The sequence below is a fragment of the Numida meleagris genome, chromosome 7 (genome assembly GCF_002078875.1).
Source record: "Numida meleagris isolate 19003 breed g44 Domestic line chromosome 7, NumMel1.0, whole genome shotgun sequence".
In the NCBI taxonomy this organism is placed as follows: domain Eukaryota; kingdom Metazoa; phylum Chordata; class Aves; order Galliformes; family Numididae; genus Numida; species Numida meleagris.
The window spans coordinates 2,373,979-2,394,353 of NC_034415.1; the positions used below are offsets into that span (position 1 = coordinate 2,373,979).

The following is a 20,375-nucleotide window of genomic DNA, read 5'->3' on the forward strand; positions in this document are numbered from 1 at the left end:
GTATGAATATTAATATTTCTTAAGGAAAAAATGGCAATATATCCTATTCGAAAATCATTCCTTCCAGGAATACAGTGAGGAATACACAGATCAAGTTGCAAAGTAGACCAAGAGGATTAATTTAGATTCTTAGACAGCTTCTACATACCTTCCACCAAATCATTCTTGATAAATGCAGTTTTCATGAAGTGCCTTAAATTCCTCCGAAATCCTATCCAGTAAGAAGGCTTAAATAAAAGCCTAAGCTGAAGAATTATACTGCAGAACCTCTGGGTAAGAAGTTTCTACACGTACTGGTTTCATTTTATAAGGGGCATTTACATTAACCACAAAAGTCTCCTCAACACCGGTTCTTTCAAACACTCATACTCCCAAACAATGTACGCAGAAAATACACAGTTTTGCAGGTTACTTATTCTTCCAGGACATAAAAGTTATTTTTCTTTCTAATGAGAAAAAAAAAGTTAATTTAGAATGTGAGTAGATAACACAGGTATACAATAAAACATAGTTCCCACAAACCAGAGGATATACTGGATCATTCAAAAAAAACAGCAGCAAAATTTCCTTCTTGGCAAAAGGCTTAGGCATACGTCTACGACCGTGATTTGTCTGTTTTTTCCCGGCACTTAACAACATACGGGTGGCAGACTGCTAGCATTCAAATCTCTGGTTGCTCCTTCAGCATCTCAATACACACACTAGTAAGTGCAAAATACTTGCCTATGTCCTCTAATTTCTTAAATTCCAACGTTTTTTCACTACCTGGTATCCTAGTGATTCTAATCATCTCTTCACATAACTAACTGCAAGTTTTGAGTGCCTCACTCATGTTCCATCCTTTCTCTCATTATTCCACCCGCCCTGATTGAAGACTATCATGTAGCAAAACAACAGAGTTCCAAGAAACGTGACTCTGGATAAAAATTTAAAATAAATGCCAAGAAAAGGTACATATATTTATTTACATGGAATTGACAGGCTGCTTTTGTAATAGGAAATAATTACATGATATCCTATGATGCTGAGAACTATTCAACCAAACACGAGGTTAGACAGTGAAAGAACTTTAAAACGGTGGAAGTAGTTTGTATGTAATATAGAGGAAAATTGGAAATTAGATGAGTTTAAAGAACTGAGCAATAAGTTAAGAATCATGTGAATGAAAAGCATGTTTAGCAGCACTTTGGACAGATATAAGCAAGGCAGAATTTAAACAAATACTGACATAATCAAGGAATTTAACTGCAAGTTTCAGTTGTGTGAATGAAGAAAGAAAGAAATTTCAATTAGTTATGAAAAGATGTGCAAGATTTGTTCATCACAAAGGTGCTAGCATAGGAACACTGAGACGATTGCTGTGCAACAGTAAATGACAGGCCAAAGGTTAATTTTTTCACAATCACTGAGAAGTGGAGAGAATAACAGTATGATTAAAATACTAAGGGTATTATTTTAGCCACCTGACACAAACTAAAATCCAAATACCTATGAGATTGTGTTCGAAAAGGTAACACTTGAGTTTGGCTGAAGGGAAACAGCTGTGAAGTTGGAAGACATACCTGCTTGTCATCTGCAAAGCAGGTATTGTTAGAATACAGGTCCCCCAGTTACAAAAAGAGCTCAGAAAGAACAAAACCAAGGAGGCTACGTGGAACAAGTTTTAAAGGAAGCAATAACAACCAGGAGATTTTGCTTGAAGAAAGCTTGGCAAATGCATTTCAATTATGGTTAAGTTATAGAAGCGTACTGGAGAGGAACTAGGATGAGACAGGTATCTTGTTCACATCTTCTCCATAAAGAGAAAGAAAACCAACAAAAAAAAAACCGCTTGAGTATCCTTCCACATGAGAAGCTAATCAGTCTCACTGGCTGTATCTCAGCTGCCTTAATCCTACAACATTACATTGGTGTTTAAGGAACCAAGACTGATTATTGTTCAGTCCTATAATTTGAGAGCATTCATAATGAGCACCGAAGCCCAATAGTTAACATAGAACTATTTTCAGTGGGAGCACAGATGTGACAACTAAATGTGCCCTAAGACTTTTACTACAGGTTTTAATTTCTAATACTGTTCATGTGCTCATTTGCAGGTCTAGACCTATAATGCTTTGTTAGCTTGAACAGCTGTGTTTTTATGGCTGGACTAGATCTGAATGAAAGTTTAAAGGCTTGTGTGCAGTTATTGTATATGTCCAATTAATCTTCACTCTGCTAGAAAACAGTTTTCCCTTACTTTTTGCTACCTCACAGTTCCTATGCTTGCTTTGGACTGCAGACCTGGCTCACACTTGAAGTTAACAAGGTTGAGGTACTGCACTAATAATCCCTAACATGTTTAAACAGATGTTTATAGCTGCTGGGGAGCATAAGCTCTTGTTTTAATTCATGAAGTTATTTGTTAAACTTGAGTAAGATATGTGGTTTCTGGTGATGAAGTATGATATTTGCTACATTTGATTGCTGGAATAAAAATGCCAACACCTGAAGTGTCTCAAGCTATTTAAAACGAATGACTGGCACAGATAAACAGGATTTAAAAATTCATAGCAATAAAGCAGAACAACTACCTTGTTCATGTTATATGTCCAGAAAAGAGATCAGGACTTTGTGTCAGGTACTATACATGTTAGAACAAGGCGTTTTCTACAGCAATGGACTAACAGACAATGCAGATCCAAAGCCTCCTCCCATTATCAGGCAATAACTGAGATGTGGGCAGACTACTTGTCTCATGCTGCAGCCCATAGCTGAGTGCAGACAGAATACAGCCCTGGGCATATCCCAGACCATTTCATCTTTCTGCTGCTCTGCCACATTTGCTGCAGTATTTCCATTGCTCTTGAAAGCACAATTTATGCCAATAGACTTTAGATTTGTATCTTTGCTACCTAATGCGTACTCAGTATAGATGTTCACAGGTTGCACGCTCTAAGTGGATCAATATCTTCTGATAAATCACAGCACAGTTGCCGTAGTTAACACGGGGCAGCAGACTAGCACATCTGCATTTCTTCCATCAGATGACTTGTGTAAGCTCACATCGGTATTTTTACAATTTTATTTCAAATACTTGGGGTATCTATGTATATCAAATTAGAACAAAGCATCAGAAAGGAATGTCTACCAAAGATTGTCACCATGTAACAACTAATTTTTTAATAAATTTTCAGGGTAGAGATATTAAAAAAATCCAATGTTGGATTTATAAAATCCTTATGAACCTGCTTATTCAAAAAGGGCCAACAAAAGATTTAAGTAACTCATTTAATTCATCAGATTGCTCTGCAGATGGCGATAACATTTATTTTCCATTTAAAGAGTGTCTCGCCTCATCAGAATACTACACGCTCCAACTTAACCAAAAACTTGGCAAGGAGAAAACGCTGCTCTAGCACCAAGTAATCCCATATGAAAAGCCTGTCTCCCATCTTTCTGGTTTTTGCTATGCCAGAAATATTTTTAAAAGATCACAAAGTAGACTTTCTGTATTTTACTACGAAACACTCGCTCGCTTTGGACACATGTGCCTGGAGACTACAGCAGCCTGCTCAGCCTGTGCAGCAGCAACCAGAGCCCCAGCAGTGGCTGTGTCCCTGCCCACCAGCGGGTCCCTGGGAGGTGGGATGCGTGCAGCTTACACTGCAGCCTGCAGTGCCACGGGAACACAAAGACATGTTCCACACCTGTAGATACAACTGCTTCTAAAGGATGTGATGGCCGGTGGACAGAAGACCCGAGGCATCTCCCAGGGGACAGCAGGGAGCCGCAGATGGGCAGGCAGCCTGCGTGAGTGGCCTAAGCAGAAAGGTGAGCTGCCTCAACGCGAGGACATGGCTGCCCTTTCCTGGAAGCTCCTCTGAGCAGAACTGTAGGCAACACAGAACCACAAGCAGGTGGCACTCAGGCTTTGCAAGTTTGCTTCCCAGCTGTGTTCCTAGGGGTGAGAGGTTCACTGAGGTATGGTTTTTGTTGGTGCTCATATGTTGTTCCTGTGACAGCAAATTCAGGACAACCATCCTTACAGTGTTTTAGCAAAGCTGCAACTCCAGCTCTATTACCCTTGCTTGGAGCCCAAAAAAGGAACTACCTTTGCTTATTTTTTTTGTGAAGCTCTCACTTCCCAAAAGCATTCTCTACACAAACATTTTCACAGTAAAAATTAATGAGGATTCAACTAGCCTTCCCAAAATTCAAAATGTGTGCTGCTGCTGAGAACAAACCTCTTTGCAGGACAGAGCACAGGGGATGAGAGGTTAAAAATTAAACAAGCATATGCTTGGAATGGAGTTCACTAAGTTTTCCCCTTCCCGAGGAAGGAACCTGAGGATAGCAACCTAGATTATACGCTATTTTGAAGTCTAACTGTAAATTTTTATAATGCACCAAAGCCTTACTTAACACGAGCGCTGGGTGCCAGCAGCTGGCAGCTCTCCTTGGCTGGGCTTCTCTTCTAATTCAGTTGCTAAACAAACACAAAATGACAATCCTTAAAACAAAACTGCGATTACAGATGAAACTATTCTTTCGTTAAGGGTCTAGACAATACTAAGTCTTCTTTGTTTAAAATATCTTGAGAGATCATAGAAGCTTATGCCTGAGGCGGCAAAGAATAACAAAACTAAACATGAGTCCTTCCTGTAAGGGCACTGGTGCAGTGCACCAGCGATGCCTCCCTGGGACTGTTTGTCATCAAATATACATGCAAGAGCAAGCCCCCTACTTGACTATACACGGCGATCTAACATTGCCTCTTCCACCGCAGTGACATGATCATAAACAGATTATCAAGTCCTACGGTGTGATCAACAACAGATGTAAAATTAAGAGGTGACATTTTTAGCAGGTAGCTGAGCCTTACGGATCTTCTGCCAAACTTAATTTTCACTCCCAAAAACCTTCCAAACAAGTGTTTTTTTTTTTTTTTTAAAGATTTCAGCAAGTTCTTTTTTCTATTCCTGCAGTTAGTACTTGTGTTCTGAAAAGGAAGTATTCAGATGTTGTTTCATTTAGGACGATTTGCCATTCATTTTCCCTTACTTTTATTTTGCACAGAAAAATAGATCCAGGAAGCAGGTCGCCTTTATTCATAGTCGCAGCCTGATATTCGACGCATTGCATGAACAAAGGCAAACACTTAAAACAGTAAATGAGCTATTGTAACGCTCCCTTTTAGGAAATGTACCAGGAACAAAGATGTGCCCTAAGGGAACATTAAGGTCAAGAACCAGCTGCACAAGAAAGTGCAAGGGGAAAATCACAGCTAAGGCCTATCTGGTAGTAAAAGACATGTCACAGTGACTTAGTCCCCAGCTAATACCCAGGTAGCCTAACCAAGCTATTAGCACGGAGAGGATGCTGCATGCAGCTCTTAATCTTGGAGAAGCTCATTTAGTTTCACAGCACTGAATGATGAGAAGAGAAAGTAAGCTGAGCATGAAATCAAACTGCCTCAATCACAATGCTAGGCAGGCCAATTTAAATCTGTACCAAACAAATGCCCATCTAATCGCCCTTGGTATGAAATAATACCAATCTAGACCCCTAACAAAGCAAGAGGGATTGTGCGTGACTGTAAGGTGCCTGTCAGCCCTTGAAGGCTTCTGTGCTGCAGGAAATCTCACAATTCTTCCAATTCTTGCTCCTTCTCCACCTGTACCAGATAGTCATATTTAAATTGGTTCTTGACATTATATTCTGAAGACTATTTTGTCCCCCAAGTTTAGAAGCATAAGGGGCTCAGATACTGTTTGTGAATAATTCCAATTTGTGTAAAATAGACATAATAATTAAGCAGTAAGCCATGACAGGTGATGCACCCATTATGCTGTGATGGCTAACTGTTGTGGCTTTATAAAGCATAAGGTACCAATGAATGTACCTATTCCCTTTGGGTATAATTATATTTCGTAAGCCACATCCTGGAGTTGCTGGTATAGTTTCCCTTCAGATAAATGTTTCTCTATCTTCCATGGATTACAGCTGTATTTTTCTTGGAAAAAAAAGGAGTATACTATGATTGACAAGCATTGATCTGAGGATTTAGTTGTGCAATGTCAAGCTTCAAGTTTAGAGTTCAATCTATATGGCTTAATCATGACATTATTATATTGAAACATGACCATCAATCCTCCAAACCAAATTTTTATCTTAAGATTCTTTGCAACATTCATACCTGACAGCTAGATCTGTTAAAAACATATCTGTTCATTAAATTCTCTATAGGGAGCAGAGAGTAAATCCATGTAAAACCCATGTTAGTATGATAGAAATAAAGGTGGTACAGTACCACATCTGTGTGATTTGTTGAATATCTTTACTATGTCCAGTATCAGGGTAAACTTGTTTCAAAAAAAAATAGCTAAAAATGCCAAATCACAAGCATGGGAAAAATGAAAGAAGGGCCAGAGAAAAGTAGAAAAAGTGAACAGTAATAAGGTGCACTCGAAAGTGACGGGAATATTGAGCCCTAGGCATTGTTGTGGCCAAAGCTTGATAGAAAAGTAAAGTTTTGATAATTTTAGTGTTTGGAACATGTAAGGTAAAAAGGGGTTTTACCTTAAAGGGAAAAATATGTAGTACCGTTGCAGCTAAATAGCATCTTTAGTGAAGTCACCTTCTCTCAATAACACTGAACTTCCACATCATTGCATGGCCAAGAAGCGAGTAACAGAGCCACGCTGACAGCATGATCATGTCAACCATATGAACCTATAATACTACTTGACTTTTTTTAAAGCATTTAATTATCTTGCCTGCATTGTCCTAATATCTTTATAGATTTTTTTTTGGCTTTAGATGGAAAAACTATTGTTTAGGATTATTTGATTAGGATTCTGTGTTCAAGCATATTCTCCTTAAAATTTATCTTTATAATCTTGTGCCAGTCACTCCTCCGTACACACCTTTATAAATCTATTTTTCAATCTTGAAAAATCCTTGGATTTAACTACAGTTGAAGACTGCTCATGAAATGGGCCATAAAGTGCAATGAATGTTTAGATCATTTAAGTAAAAAAAATCAGGAGCTTGAAAACAAAACAGTTTCTCTGTAAGGAAAAATAATTATGGTTGTGTTATATAGTACAGTTAGTCAAGTACCAAAGCAGATCAAAAGGTTATAAAATCAACCATTATAAAAAGGTAGTGATAACTATAGGCAACTAGGAGAGAATATTGGAATGAAAAGGTGATAATCCTTTTTAATATGCTTGGAACAAAAACTGGGAATTGCAATTAATGAATAAAACAGAATTGAGGGGAAAGGGGGAAGGCATAGCCATAAAAATCACTTAACATGAGTTTGTCGTTTCCTCTAGTGAATGATGGGGACCCAGACAGAAAGTGTTAGGTTTGATCTGTTTTGCTATACTTTTTCTTTGCAAAAACAAAAACAGAAATCTTGCTGACAGATTCAGGGCACACTTTGCAGCAGTTGAAAGTGGTGATTGCTCTACTACTATTCCTTCCCATTTTGTTCTATTCAGTTATGACTTCCATGACCTCTGTCTACACCTCCCCAAAAACGATTCCAGGACACCTTGCGCAGGAAGGCAGACCTATCCAAACTTATTTCCAGTTATTAAATAGCAGATACTCTAAAGCTTCCACAATATTTCTTTTACAGTGCTTTTATACATTCATGCGCCTTATCTGTTTGCTTCTTATTTTTTTTAATTAACCATTTCTTGAATCACCTTCCATTCATCTCTTATATCTACTGTACCTCAGTCACTCGATTTTACTTTGGTAAGCCACAGCAGAAAGCTGAGACTAACCTTCTAATTTTCCGAGACATTTTACTCAGCATAAATTAAATCATTTGTGCTTCTTCACTCATTAACAATTCTGTGCAATGGCTGCCTACTAACATTTATGCAGTAGTCTCCCTTCTCCAACCAGACTGAAGTCACTCTCAAAGATCGCACCTCCGTTTTCATTATGAAACTGTTCTCTTAGAAAGCATTTTTCAAACTTCATCACCATTAATTGCTAAATTTCAACTGTTTCAAAACATTTAATATTACTTAAATGACAGTTTTGACTCAGTTCACATTTCCAAAAGTCAAAACTACAAAATGCCTATATTTGGTAGAAGAGCGTTACCAAATGGAATGAATCATAGATAAAAATGAAAACAACTAATTGAATTACTACTTCGTTATCTTTAGGTCTCCCCAGTTGTTATGGAAAAGAGTATACTAATTCCAGATCTCATGATCTGCCAATGGCTTTTATTTATAATTCTCATATTCTGTGCAGCATAAAGGAACAGCATGCTTTGCAGCTCATCTGCACGTAAGGAGCTCTGTGCACTGAAGCAATGTATATGCAGACCATCTTCTTTCAAGCTTGAACACATTTAAATACAAGTTTAGAAAAACACACTAGAAAAAACTCTTAATACTTTTACACAGAATAAATTTATTCCAAGACTTGCACTGAACACTTGAAAATCATTTTAAAAATCTCTTTCTCAACACACTGAAAAAGGCATCTCATTTAAATGATCGATTTAGTTTCACATTAAGGTATCAAGCAACGTTCTCTCCAGACTTGCTGTCTGGCATTAATAAGATTGAACAACCTAGTTCGCATCTCTAGGGCTGGAGACTTAACCATGTTGATGTTTTGGCCCAGTTCCCTCAGTTTGTCATGACAGAGATGCAGCACTCTGCCCTTCCTTCCTGCCATCTGCCCCTAGCTGTTGCAGGCCTTGCTACCTCTCATGCACAGGAGACAAACAAGTCATTGATTCTGATGAAAAATAGGTCAAAGTTGTCATCATAGAAAGGCAATAGCTGGCCCTAGCTCTTAGGAAGCTCCAAGGCTAAACTGCAGACAAGTCTTGTAACACCTCCTGTAATGCAGCTGGAGACAGAGCCACCCACCACTCCTGCCCAGCTGCTCCAACACCACACACTGCACTCCGGTACCACTCAGCTGGGTCCAGTCCTCACAGCTGCGACTGCACCTTCTGTTGTCCTTCATGTGCCTGCTAAATAGTAACAGACTAGAGCTTCATCATCCCTGCATTGCTAGCAGAGACTGCCTTTGTTAATGAAGAGCTACCACAGCTTCTTGTCAAAAAACTCCTTAGGAACCACAAAGGATTCATGGAATTAGAGTGCTTGGGGTGAGCTGGGTAACAAGCAAGATTTCACTTGCCTGCCTGCTCCCTCCTAACTTCTGTATACATTGCCTGGCAGAAAATAGTCTTCAATCTTGCTAATAACATGTAAATGCTGTAAAAATGGGTTGTTGAGTGGATGCCTCCCTCATGGAAAAAGCAGCCTGTGTGACCTCCATCTTTCTATATCTACATATCAGGTATTCACAGCCTGTTTATCCACATTCCTTAATTTCTTACATCATACCTGTACTCATATGCAAGCTGGGTAAAAGACTCCTCCAAGTGCAACAGCATTACATCAGTCAGTGATAACATTTCAGCCAGCGCCTGCTTCCTGCTAAAAGCTCTAAAATACTTGAATAGCACACATTCAATTCCAAGAATGCAGAGTGCAACACTATGTTGAATAAATATTTTGTTTCCGATACGCACATATTGTGATGTTGCATGCTATCAGGAATTTCAACAACCTGGATGTTGATACATCAGTATTTTATCTATTTGGTAAGGATAGACCTCAGACATTCAGCAAGGTTCTAAGCTAGGATGACTTTTAGTCTGTCTTGTAGAAGTCATCTTTCTACCGTACTGTCTTTTAACAAAGAGAATTTTAGCTTCTTTTCCCTAAAGTAAGCAAGAAGTGCCAATACAACTTGGCCGTCTGCAGTTGTAACATTTTTCACCTTTGAGTTTAGCTTGCACAGTAGATGGTTCCCTGTGAACAATTCAGTAAAAGAAACAGGCCCTTACATGCATTTTCATTTTTTTTAACTTACTAATCCTTTGTTTTATCTTTATGCACAAAATTTGTTGCTCAAGACATTCTCCCCTCTTAGTCTCGAAGTGTCAGAGTCAACAGTTTACTGATTTGTGGAAAAGGCATTACGTCTAAATTTTTTTTTTTTGAAAGCAGAGAAGTTGCCCAGATTCAGAGTGGTGAGTTTCCCCTCCGGAAACTTTTTACCTGCTGAACTATCTATTTAAATCTTTCTTCTACCTAGATATGGCAGGAATAAAACAGAATGAGAGTGGAAAATTGGTCTGTTGGGCTTCAGCGTCATGCCGCAAAAGAACAAACAAATGAGTAGAAATAGATTTTGAAGTTCCCATTGCCAGTTCATCATGTATAACTATTGGTGGGAATTTGGCCTACTCCTTTATCATCTATTTGCTTCTGGCAGTTGCATAAATCAGTGACTAAAACACATTTTGAGACTATTAATATGTGCACAATCTTTGTAATGTTATAACACAACCCAAAAATATGTGATAAATTCATAACTAAGGATTGAAGTTCTCCCCTCCTCCCTCCCCCAGCTTGTCTGATTCTTCCTGTCCCAGTTATTATCTTCTTATTTCTGAGACTTCTCTGCCGCCCCCGAGCTCTTAGAAATTTCATAGCTGCTGGATAGATGCTATTACCATATGACACACTCAACCTTTAAAACAAATAATTTACTTTGAAAGTTGAAAACTGTTAGAATGATTAATTAAAGTGTTTACCTCCAAGTTCTTCAAGCTTAAAAACACTGTCATACTCTAAAACATGCAAGTGTAACAAAATTATGCTTATTTGCACGGTCTCCGTAATGGACAGTATGGTTTTTCTGGCTTCTCAGTCCTGTAGTAGCCTGTCTGGATGGGTAGTTTGTAAAACAGCCTTCTCAGTTTTTTATCTGACAACCACATCTGAAACAAATAACTGAAAACCACTATGCTGTTACCTACCATTCCCATTCACTTTTCCGTGGACAAGAATGTCCGATCAGCAAACTCTGGTGGCCAAGCCACGCAGGCAGAAGAGAAGCAGGCCAGACAGGGTAAGAAGAGTTCCCCAAGCAACAGAGCAGGGAAGTGGCACCAAAGCAGCAGCCCTTCTGTTCCGAGTCAGCTTGAGGAACTGCTCTGCGTGGTGGGGGATGCTGGATGATGAAGGGAAAAAGAGTGTTCAAACAGCTGTTCTTTCCTGGATGCAACAGTGTTACCCAAAACCATATAAACAGCTCTAGTTTACCAGCTTGAAGCAGGCTGGAAAAAGGTAGAACTTTATGGCTCAGTCAGGCACGCCCCGGGTGAGAAGATGCCTTCAGTCGGAGCCGGTCTTGGGGAGATCATTTCCTCTTCTGGAGCCCCAAAGCCCCTCCACCACTCATCCATATGAGCAGAGCTCTACTGCAGCACCAGAACAAGTAGACAAATAATACCAAACTTAGATCATGAGAATGAGCCGTGCCTGAGCACTCCTCTCTCTCCTGGGTCCTTTTTCTTTTAGGAATTTTATTTCCATTTTTCTGCTAATCAACTTAAATACCACCAGCCCTCTCCTAACACCATTTTCAGGCATCAAACAAGAAAGAATGTCTTACAGCCTCAGGTGTTTTCATTATAGGAGAGATAAAGACAAAAAAAGCAATGCCTTAAAAATTGGAACGAAGACCAGGCTTTTTAACCCTGTTTTTTTTCTTTAATATCAAGTCACAACTCCTGCCTCTCAACTGAAAAGGCCTTTCTGTTAACAGCATTTTGTGATTGAATTTGATAGTAAGTTTTCATGTCATTTAATTTGGCATCAGGCCTGGCTCTGAGCCTTAGAAACCAGTAGGCAGCTAATGTCTAGTATTGGTGCTACAACAATTTGAGTTTAAAGCAAGAGAGACTTGCAATTTTCCAAGCTAGAACAGCTATGCTCCACTGTCAAAATAAAATAAGTAAAATAATTGGTATGGTATACATTCTTGCAGCACATTTAAATACCTACAAATTTTTCAGATCTTGCTAAGATACTAAATACTACACGGAATAAGAAACTGTGTTAAATATACTAGTGTTGGAAATAAGAAAACCACTTTTTTTTTTAGCACTTCATACTTTATGTAATATCCTGAGTAGCAAAACAATGTTCTAGCTGATTGTTCCATGTGATTAAATGTCTACCTCCCAGTAAAGGTTGAAGATAGGTTTGGGGTTCGAAATCTCTTCTGAAATGAAGGAAGCAGTCACTGCCTCAAACTATAAACGCTCTATTACTTCTCTGGTATTTAGGACACTAAAAGAAAAGAGCCCATAGTAAAGGGCCAGGGTTTTTTAATGTCAGCACAAGAGACCATCATCATTTGTTTCACTTAAAATCTTTGAAAAATTAAGAATAGCAAACTTAAACTCAATTATATATACCTTAAAAAAAAAAAGGAAATTTATTCTGTACTTTCTCTAAAATTATGTAAATATTGTGCAAAAATCACAAGTAAACCAATATATAAAAAACAGAGCAAGTTTCTATTTAACTTGAGCTTACTAGCGATATTTACTTCGAGAAGATCCAACAAGGGCTAGTGTAGCAACCAGAAGGACTAATGCAAAGGAAATAGCACTACAAAAGGTGGAAAGAAAAAAAAACAGCACTCACCTAGATCAGAAGATTTCAGGCTCACAGGCAAAGGCTCCCACCAAGAAGGGATCTCCAGGAAAATGATCCTTCCTTAAGGGCAGTCAGCCCTTAAATGAGGCCTAAGAGGGGTGGAGCCAGGCTCCACCCTTTCTGGTTGCACAGGCGAATTGCCTTCACCTGTGCTCCCAGGGCTGACTGGGTCCTTCCTCCAGGTGCTCACTCAGTGGTTCAGGCCATGACTCAGCAGTTCCCATACAGCTAGTTTTATGCCATAAGCATGCAGCCAACAAAATTGGGGCAGGGAGCAAAGCCAGGGCACGATAAGATTTCAGGCTAGAAAAATTCAAAATCCAGCATGTAACTTCACAAACTCACCAGTTAATTTCCCTAAAATTTAAATGCTGAGGATAATCACACCAAAAAAAAAAGTTTACAATAAATTTCTGATCCATCTGCAGCATGGAACTGTAATTACCTAAACAAAGATGGATGCTGCCCTTTTCTGACTAGAACTAGCATCTTGAAACTTCAGTGTAATTCTTGTCACAGCTATCTTTCATTTAACATAAGATGAACTACTAAAGTCTCCCAGGCAATAGTTTAGAACTGCCTACAGTATTCTTTGATTTTGTCTCTTTTACTACTGCTTAAAACGACTCTTAGTTTTGTTTCTCCTGACCCCACACTAAGCTCTTGTGGTGTGTTTTACAAGGTCAATATCAAAGTCTTTCTTCAGGAAAGAAAGGAGGCTGAATTGGACCTTCACTTTGCTAAAGAAGCAACAGCATAGTAGCAAGACACAGCACTGTCAAAACATTTAAAGTTTGAACTCTTCAGAGATCTTTGTAAGAGTGAAAAAAGAACAATAACTTGAAGTTACTGTACCCTGTGGGACTTCATTTTTGTTTTAAATCAGAAAATATTGTTCCTGAAGAAACAGCATATTGATTTGTATAATCCCTGATTGATCAATCTCTTTTATCAGTTGAAAGTGAATGGCATACTTTTTGTGTCAGTTAGGGAAGCCTTCAGAGAAAAGGATCTTCTGAGAGACTGCAGACATCAAAACTTACGTATAAAATGTTTTGTCAAGAAACATAGGGCATGTAGCAGGAACTAGTTACAGTTTTTTTGCCAGGACTACAAAACATGTGGCCGTACTTAACTACACAAAACAGAAAGATTTTGGAAGGTACACAGGGCAACTGCATCAGACCGTCTCGAAGTGATAAAAAAAAAAGTACTGCAGAAGTCAAACTGCAAGAAAACAACTATGAAAGCCTTCAGCATAGACAGTATTGATCAAAGGGAACTAGGCAGAGACCTGTTTTTCAGATTTTTGACTACAAGGGAGGGAGACATTCTAAGCCAAAAGTAGTTCTTTCTTGAAGCAGAAGAGTTGATTCAACACTTGAATCAAGATCAGAATTTATTTTTGTAACTCTGCCTCCCAAGACCCAAAATCTATAGTCTAGACAGTAAGTTTTGTTCCATTGTTGTTCATTATCACAGATTGTTCCCATATTTCTTTTCAGCACTGGATTGAAGCATATGAAATCAACAAAAAAATACTTACTCTGACCAAAGTATGCATCTTTCTTTCTGAAAATGAATATCCAAGGTAACGCCTGTGGTACTGTCCGTGTGTTAACTTACGTTTGTATCCTCTTCAGAAAGGACTTAGGCTTCAGTATTTGGTTTGTAGTTGTCTCACCCTCTAGTGGCAGAGAGGCCTTAGTTCTCATGGAGTGAGAAATGAGAGATTTTTTTTTTCCTACAAGTCAACTGTGCTCAATTGCCTATTTACAGCAAAGAAAATAGAAATTGTTTTATTTTTTTTTATAAAGCTGCAGATTGTTGTCTTCAATATGTGTCCGTCACTTATAATGGAGCAATGCAAAATTCGCTGTCCTGCAGGCATTGAGATGATTAAAAAGGTGTTAATGAAGGGTAGCTGTGTGCTCAGATGTACTCCTTCAGTTATGAGAATGACTGTTATTAAAACCTTCCTAGGCAACCATGATTAGTAATAATATTATGCCACTGCCTGAAGAGTCTAATAGAGAGGGAAGCTCTGCTTTCCTCTAAAAACTCAAATTCCTTATCAAATTATCATTTAATAACAGGAGACATTATTTTATTTTGATCCTCAAGAAAATAAAGTACATTTTTTAATGAAAATAGAATGCTGGCCAGATGTTAGATGAAAATTTAATATATTCTATCCTGCTTTTGGGAAAAAAAAAAAAAAAAACACCACAATTTTGAATAGCTTTAGCTCCTACAGTAATTGATCTGGAACTTTACAGGATTAGACTCTTTAAAAAGAATGAATTCAATCTTTACTGATTTCAGTTGGAAATAGTTTTTAATGCTATTTTATGTGTATGGTCAGACCAAAAGAGAACTGATAAGACTTTAGCTTTTTCAAAGAAAATATGTGGCATTGCCAATATTTAGTTACATGCAGCCACTGACAGAATGGAGAACTCTGGAGATGACTCATCAGTTCATGATTAGTTCCAAGCATAATTCATTCTATTAAGAATCACAGAATCGTTAAGGTTGGAAAAAAAAAAAAAAAGATCATCTAGTCCAACCATCAACTCATCACCACCATGCCCACTAAGCTGTGTCCCCCAGTGCCACATTTACAATTTCCTTGAACACCTCCAGGGGCAGTGACTCCACCACCTCCCTGGGCAGCCTGTTCCAATGCCTAAGCACTCCTTCTGAGAAGAAATTTTTCCTAACATCCAACCTGAACCTCCCCTGGAACAACTTGAGGCCACTACCTCTTATCCTATCTCTAGTCACCTGGGAAAAGAGGCCAACCCCCATTTCACTACCTGCTCCTTTCAGGGAGCTGCAGGCTGCAGGGAGTGATAACGTCTCCCTTGAGCCTCCTCCAGACTGAAAGATCCCAGTTCCCTCAGGGAGAATGTCTTTTGTCTGTTTGGCTTCAGCTCAGGAGAGCCAAGGGCCCCAGTCACCAGTGCTCCATTCAGTAAAACAGAGAGAAGGCAATCTGTGGCTAACACAAGAGCTCCACCAGCAGCAAAGACTACTCAGCAGCACATTGCAGTGCAGTCTGGTAATGGAACATTAGATCCTAGGATAAGACATCTGATCATACTTCTCAAATCAAATGTCCATATGCCAAGATGAAGATGGAAACATCCTGTTAAACCTGAACCAGAAATCAGCAAGCATTCTGGTTACTTTCAAAGAGGTATTGCTGAATCAATGGCTTAGACTACAGAAATTAGAGATCTTCGATAAAATTTGAAAGCTTTTCAAGTTTGCATAGAGTTGTCTAGAAGCAGATCAAAGTGGGAACACTAGTTCTAGTAAGGTTCACAGACAGAAACAAACTTCCTACAGAAATGTGCCCAGCAAAGTAACTAATGAAGAAGTCTTCCCCGAGGAAATTATAGATATCTTTTTGCCTATTGGTTTAGGTAGCATAAACATCTGGGATCATATTTGCCTACATATTTCTTTAATTAATAAGTATGTCGCTGCCACATTTTGCCAGGAAACAGTCACCGGTCTGTGATGTTACTGTGACGCAGCGCAGTCACCGTGGTGACGTTTGTGAATGTCCCAGCCCACTCCTCTCTCCCCACACCACGGGAGCTATTGCACATCATACTGCTGCTGCCAGGATAAACCTCATCAGCTAGAGAAACGTGGACAGAAATTTCTGTCGGAGTGGAAAATTAATAATTAAAATGGAGATATCTTTATCAGAAACATCAAATGGTTCTGTTTTGGACATGGACTCAGCAGTCTCAGCTTCTCCTGTCCTTCAAATACGTGGTAAAAGGGTAGCTCAGGATGCTGCCTCAGGATCTACAAAAGCAGAAAACGCTTCTCAAGGTTCACGTGAGGAACCCTGCACAAAAAGACTACGTCTTAATCGGTCTGAGAAGTGCTCTGGCAAAGCCAATGACCTGTCACCCTGCTCCTTTCTGAAAAAACTCTGGGAAATTGTTGAAAGCAACCACTTTCAGTCCATTTGGTGGGCCGATGATGGAAACTCTATAGTGATTGAGGAAACGTTCTTCAAAACGGAAGTGCTGGCAAGGACAAGACCTCTGCAAATTTTTGACATTGCCAGCATGAAAACTTTCATTCATCAGCTTCATCATCATGGATTCTTCATTGTGGAAGGAGATTTACCGAGATCTGCTTCACATGCTAAATTCCTAGCAGATGAAGCAGAAGTTTCCATGTTTAGCGAGGTACGTAGTCCTCCTACCCATGAAATACCTCTTGGGACTAGTGGGATTGGTGGTCAGTCAGTCCAAACTAAGATGTCTGAAAGTTGGTGGTATTTGGATTTCTAAACCAACTTTTATGCTTTTGAAAATCTTAAACCTCTCTGCTGCTCCCAAATGGCAAGAATGAAAGTAAGGGTGCTTACTACAAGGGCTGCTCTGAAAGTAATGTCTCCTATTTCATTACATTGGCCCACAATGCCAGAGGTGGGTTTTGGTGGTGTGGCAGTAGAGGCTGAACCTCCTTCCCTGATATTCCATTAAACTTTTTTGCTGTGAGACACGTGGCAGTAGATGGGTAGTCTGACAAAACAGCATCTGACATGGACGTGCATATGAAGCAAAGGTGTGTCATTAAATTCTTCCATGCTGAACAAATGGCTCCCATTAACATCCATGGACACTTGCTGAACATATTTACAGAGACCAAACAGTGGATGTGAGGACAGTGGAGTGGTGCGTGGTGTGTTTCAGCAGTGGCAACAGAGACGTGAATGACAAGCCAGGTTCTGGACAGCTGTGCAGAATTTTGTAAGTGCAGCGTGCAGGCTCTTGTTCATCCCTCGCAAAAATGCACAGATAGTGGTGATGGGTGTGTTTAATAAGAGTGTTTTGTAGCTGAGAATTTATCAAATAGTTTTATTGTGCTCTTTATATGTGTTGTGGTTTCCACTGAAATAAATAGGAGGCATTACTTTCAGAGACCGATGAACTTAACAGAGCCTTACTATAACATTTTATTCACATGTAATCATGTCTAAAATGTCCCTGAGAGTCCTCTCTGCTTGCCTTTGAGATTCTAATTACTAGTTATTGTATCTTTGTCTTTTCCAATCTTGAAAAGGTGGTGACTACATTTTCTCATTTGTATTTTGTAGTTTCTCTACTACTACAACCCCTATTTCAAGAGGGATTGTCCCCATCTGCTGAGAAGATTCAGGCGAAGTGCTGGTATAAAAAAGAGAGTACCAAGTGCATTCTCACTGGGCCCGCATTTGAAGGAGGGCCACCTGAGAAGAAGCCCTCTGATGAAACGATCGGGCTCTGCTGCGTCAGTGTGCAGTGAGCTCCCTGGCAGCATCCAGGATGCTGCTCCTGCTGGATCTGCTGCTTCTCCGTATCACATTGCATCTTCTGTACCAAATGGTCCTTTTCCACCGGGGCTGGGACCAGATAGCAGAGCTGCAGGTGACAGGGTTGGACTTCAACACAATTTATACTACAGAAAGTATAGATGCTAAGTATCAAGTGAATATAGTAGTTCCAAAAATAAATTTTGAAATTCGCAATTTTCAAATTGCAAATGAGCAGCTTCCAGCTGTGGGCAGCTCTTTGGTGCGAACATGGGTTTAATCCTGCTCCAACATAAGAGAGGCGAGCTCAGATACCATGCAGATGGGTGCTTTAGAAATATCCACACTAAAATGAATTAATCAAGGGCATCTGAGCTGCTCGTGTAAAAACTTCCAACATTCAGAGGCCCAATCACCATACTTCCAGCTGACCTAAAATATACCAAAACTAGCCTGTAGCCAAACTAATACTTGCTGTGCATTCCTCAGAGCCACATTGCTGAGCACAGCCAAGTGTGGCCAGAGACCAAGACAGTTCAGCAACTGCTAATCAAATGAGCCAAAGGCCTTTGGCCATATTTTAGAGGAGGATGTATGAAGTACAAAACCACGGGGAGCAGTAGCTTACTTGTCAGTGTGCTAGCACATTTGCTAAAGCAGTTGTTTTACTATTCTTAAAAATCTCTTAAAAATCTTAATTCTTACTTACACAGTGATGCTGATATTCAGATACAGTTCTACCATGTCACATGAAAATGTGATTTTTCGATTAGGTATAGATAACTGTGCATTTTTCTAACTGCCCTCATTGCAACTCTTCATTTCCTTTGTTCTTTGCAACTTGGCCAGGCCTTGGCCAATTGGAGTTCTTTCTCCACACCAATACAACATAAATATTTCTGAAGATAAAACTACAAAAAACTACAGCATTTTTTATACATCCTGAAATTCTGCTGACAAATGAGAAGTCTTTCTAGTGGAGCAAAAAAAAATTTGCGTCTGTCACAGCTATAGGACTGTGAAGCACCCATAAGAAGCATGACACTTTTTATGGCTGCTCCAGACGCCCAAATCAGAGCAACTATGCAGAAATTTGAACAACTTGAAGACTCACTAAATGTAGAGAGCCCATGTTGTAGAGTTAGGAGGAAAAATGGATTTAACAGCCCATGCAGTGCATGATGCCAACACTGCTATTCTAATTCCACATACACTGTAGCATGTATACAGCGACCAGCCAGGTCTTGAGAAACACCTTCTGGGCGAAGCAAGCCTTCAGAGCATAACTGAAGGTCACAGAACCCAAAGTTTAGGCTCTGACTGTATCTTTGACTTCCAAGTCAAAGTTTAACCTATTACCACACAGCTGGACGCAGTCGTTTCTGGCTAAGTCTGAAATTGTGCAGCCACATTTTCACACCATGTGATCTAGGGTGCAAATGCTGCCTTAGGTAAAACTAGTTCACTTAACCTACTGCCCTACTTACTGAATACTTTCTCAATTTTCCTGTGTAGTTTAAAAGTGTCTAATAAAAATGTTTTACTTAATGTTTCCTCACATATAAGTCTCAAAGCTTAGATAATGAGAACCAGATGACAATAGCACATACAAGCAAACTCATTTTGTAGATATGAAGTAGCTTTTGGAAAAGGGATTGAATTCTTGTGAGTGGGATGGGTTTAATTACACCACAGACTTTGATCCTGTTCGCAATTCCAGTGTGAATTTGGGCAAAGCTTCACTGAAGCGATTTGGTTACTGGCAAATTTAAAATAGGAAAAAGTGTTTCAAGATTCACAGCTGCAGCTGGAAGTCTCTGAGGAAAGAAGATGCTATTAGATAGGTGGTTAGAGCACACGTGTTGTACCTGTGTACCAGACTCCTACCTACAGTCTACACAGTGAGTATTCCAGTCAAATAAGTCCATTAGAGAACAGCAGTGCAGTATCAGTGCACAGGGAACAAGCCATTACATAAGAGCTCAATCTTATGCACTAATTTTAAGCATCTTTGGTACATTTGCTATCATATTAAGCACGTAAGAAACTTTGGATTCCTGTTTCCCAGCACCATATACTGGATTTCACTTTCAATAATGCCAAATTAATGATAATAAATGAACTGTAGCAACAGGACAGAAACACCCACATGCACAGGAGGGCTCTCCCACCATCAGTGAGAGAACTGCAACCACTCCCTGCTCTTAAGGGCAATAGACAGACACTTGGTTAATGCCTGTTGCACTACTGCCTTTCACGAGCTACTGAACTTGAGGGTTGCTGCAAGCAATGTTGAATAATTCCAATCATTTTCTTTATCTGTGTAACAGCAGACACTCACCTATGATCCTATTTCCCCTCCAAACAATACGTAGAGCGAAACCAGGGCACATGGATGAGGATCTGCTGGTTGGAGTCTATAGGCCTGCTTGTCTTGAAAGTTGCTCCAGTGTAATCATTGCCTAACTTGATTAACGACAGGAGTAGCACTGGTA

The 20,375-nt window shown here is 39.5% G+C and overlaps 1 protein-coding gene and 1 long non-coding RNA gene across 3 annotated transcripts; one reads left to right on the top strand and one right to left on the bottom strand.

The window, feature by feature from the left end:
- LOC110402748 lies at window positions 10,573–12,639 on the bottom strand. Of its 2 annotated transcripts, XR_002441284.1 has the most exons (4): window positions 12,543–12,639; window positions 11,151–11,308; window positions 10,865–11,058; window positions 10,573–10,771 (listed from the first exon to the last, which is right to left on the bottom strand). It is a non-coding gene; the product is annotated as an uncharacterized LOC110402748 (long non-coding RNA). The 2 variants fall into 2 exon arrangements; XR_002441283.1 differs by having other exon boundaries at window positions 10,573–11,058; window positions 12,543–12,638.
- Window positions 15,458–19,652, top strand: LOC110402746 (heat shock transcription factor, Y-linked-like). The gene is made up of 2 exons (XM_021405154.1): window positions 15,458–16,771; window positions 17,686–19,652. The coding sequence occupies exons 1-2, from the start codon at window positions 16,259–16,261 to the stop codon at window positions 18,046–18,048; spliced, it is 876 nt and encodes a 291-aa protein (XP_021260829.1). The 5' UTR covers window positions 15,458–16,258; the 3' UTR covers window positions 18,049–19,652.

Coding starts and splice junctions, on each gene's coding strand:
- LOC110402746 (XM_021405154.1), top strand. CDS start 16,259: ATGGAGATATCTTTATCAGAAACATCAAATGGTTCTGTTTTGGACATG. Junction 16,772..17,685: donor AAGTTTCCATGTTTAGCGAG/GTACGTAGTCCT, acceptor TGTATTTTGTAG/TTTCTCTACTACTACAACCC.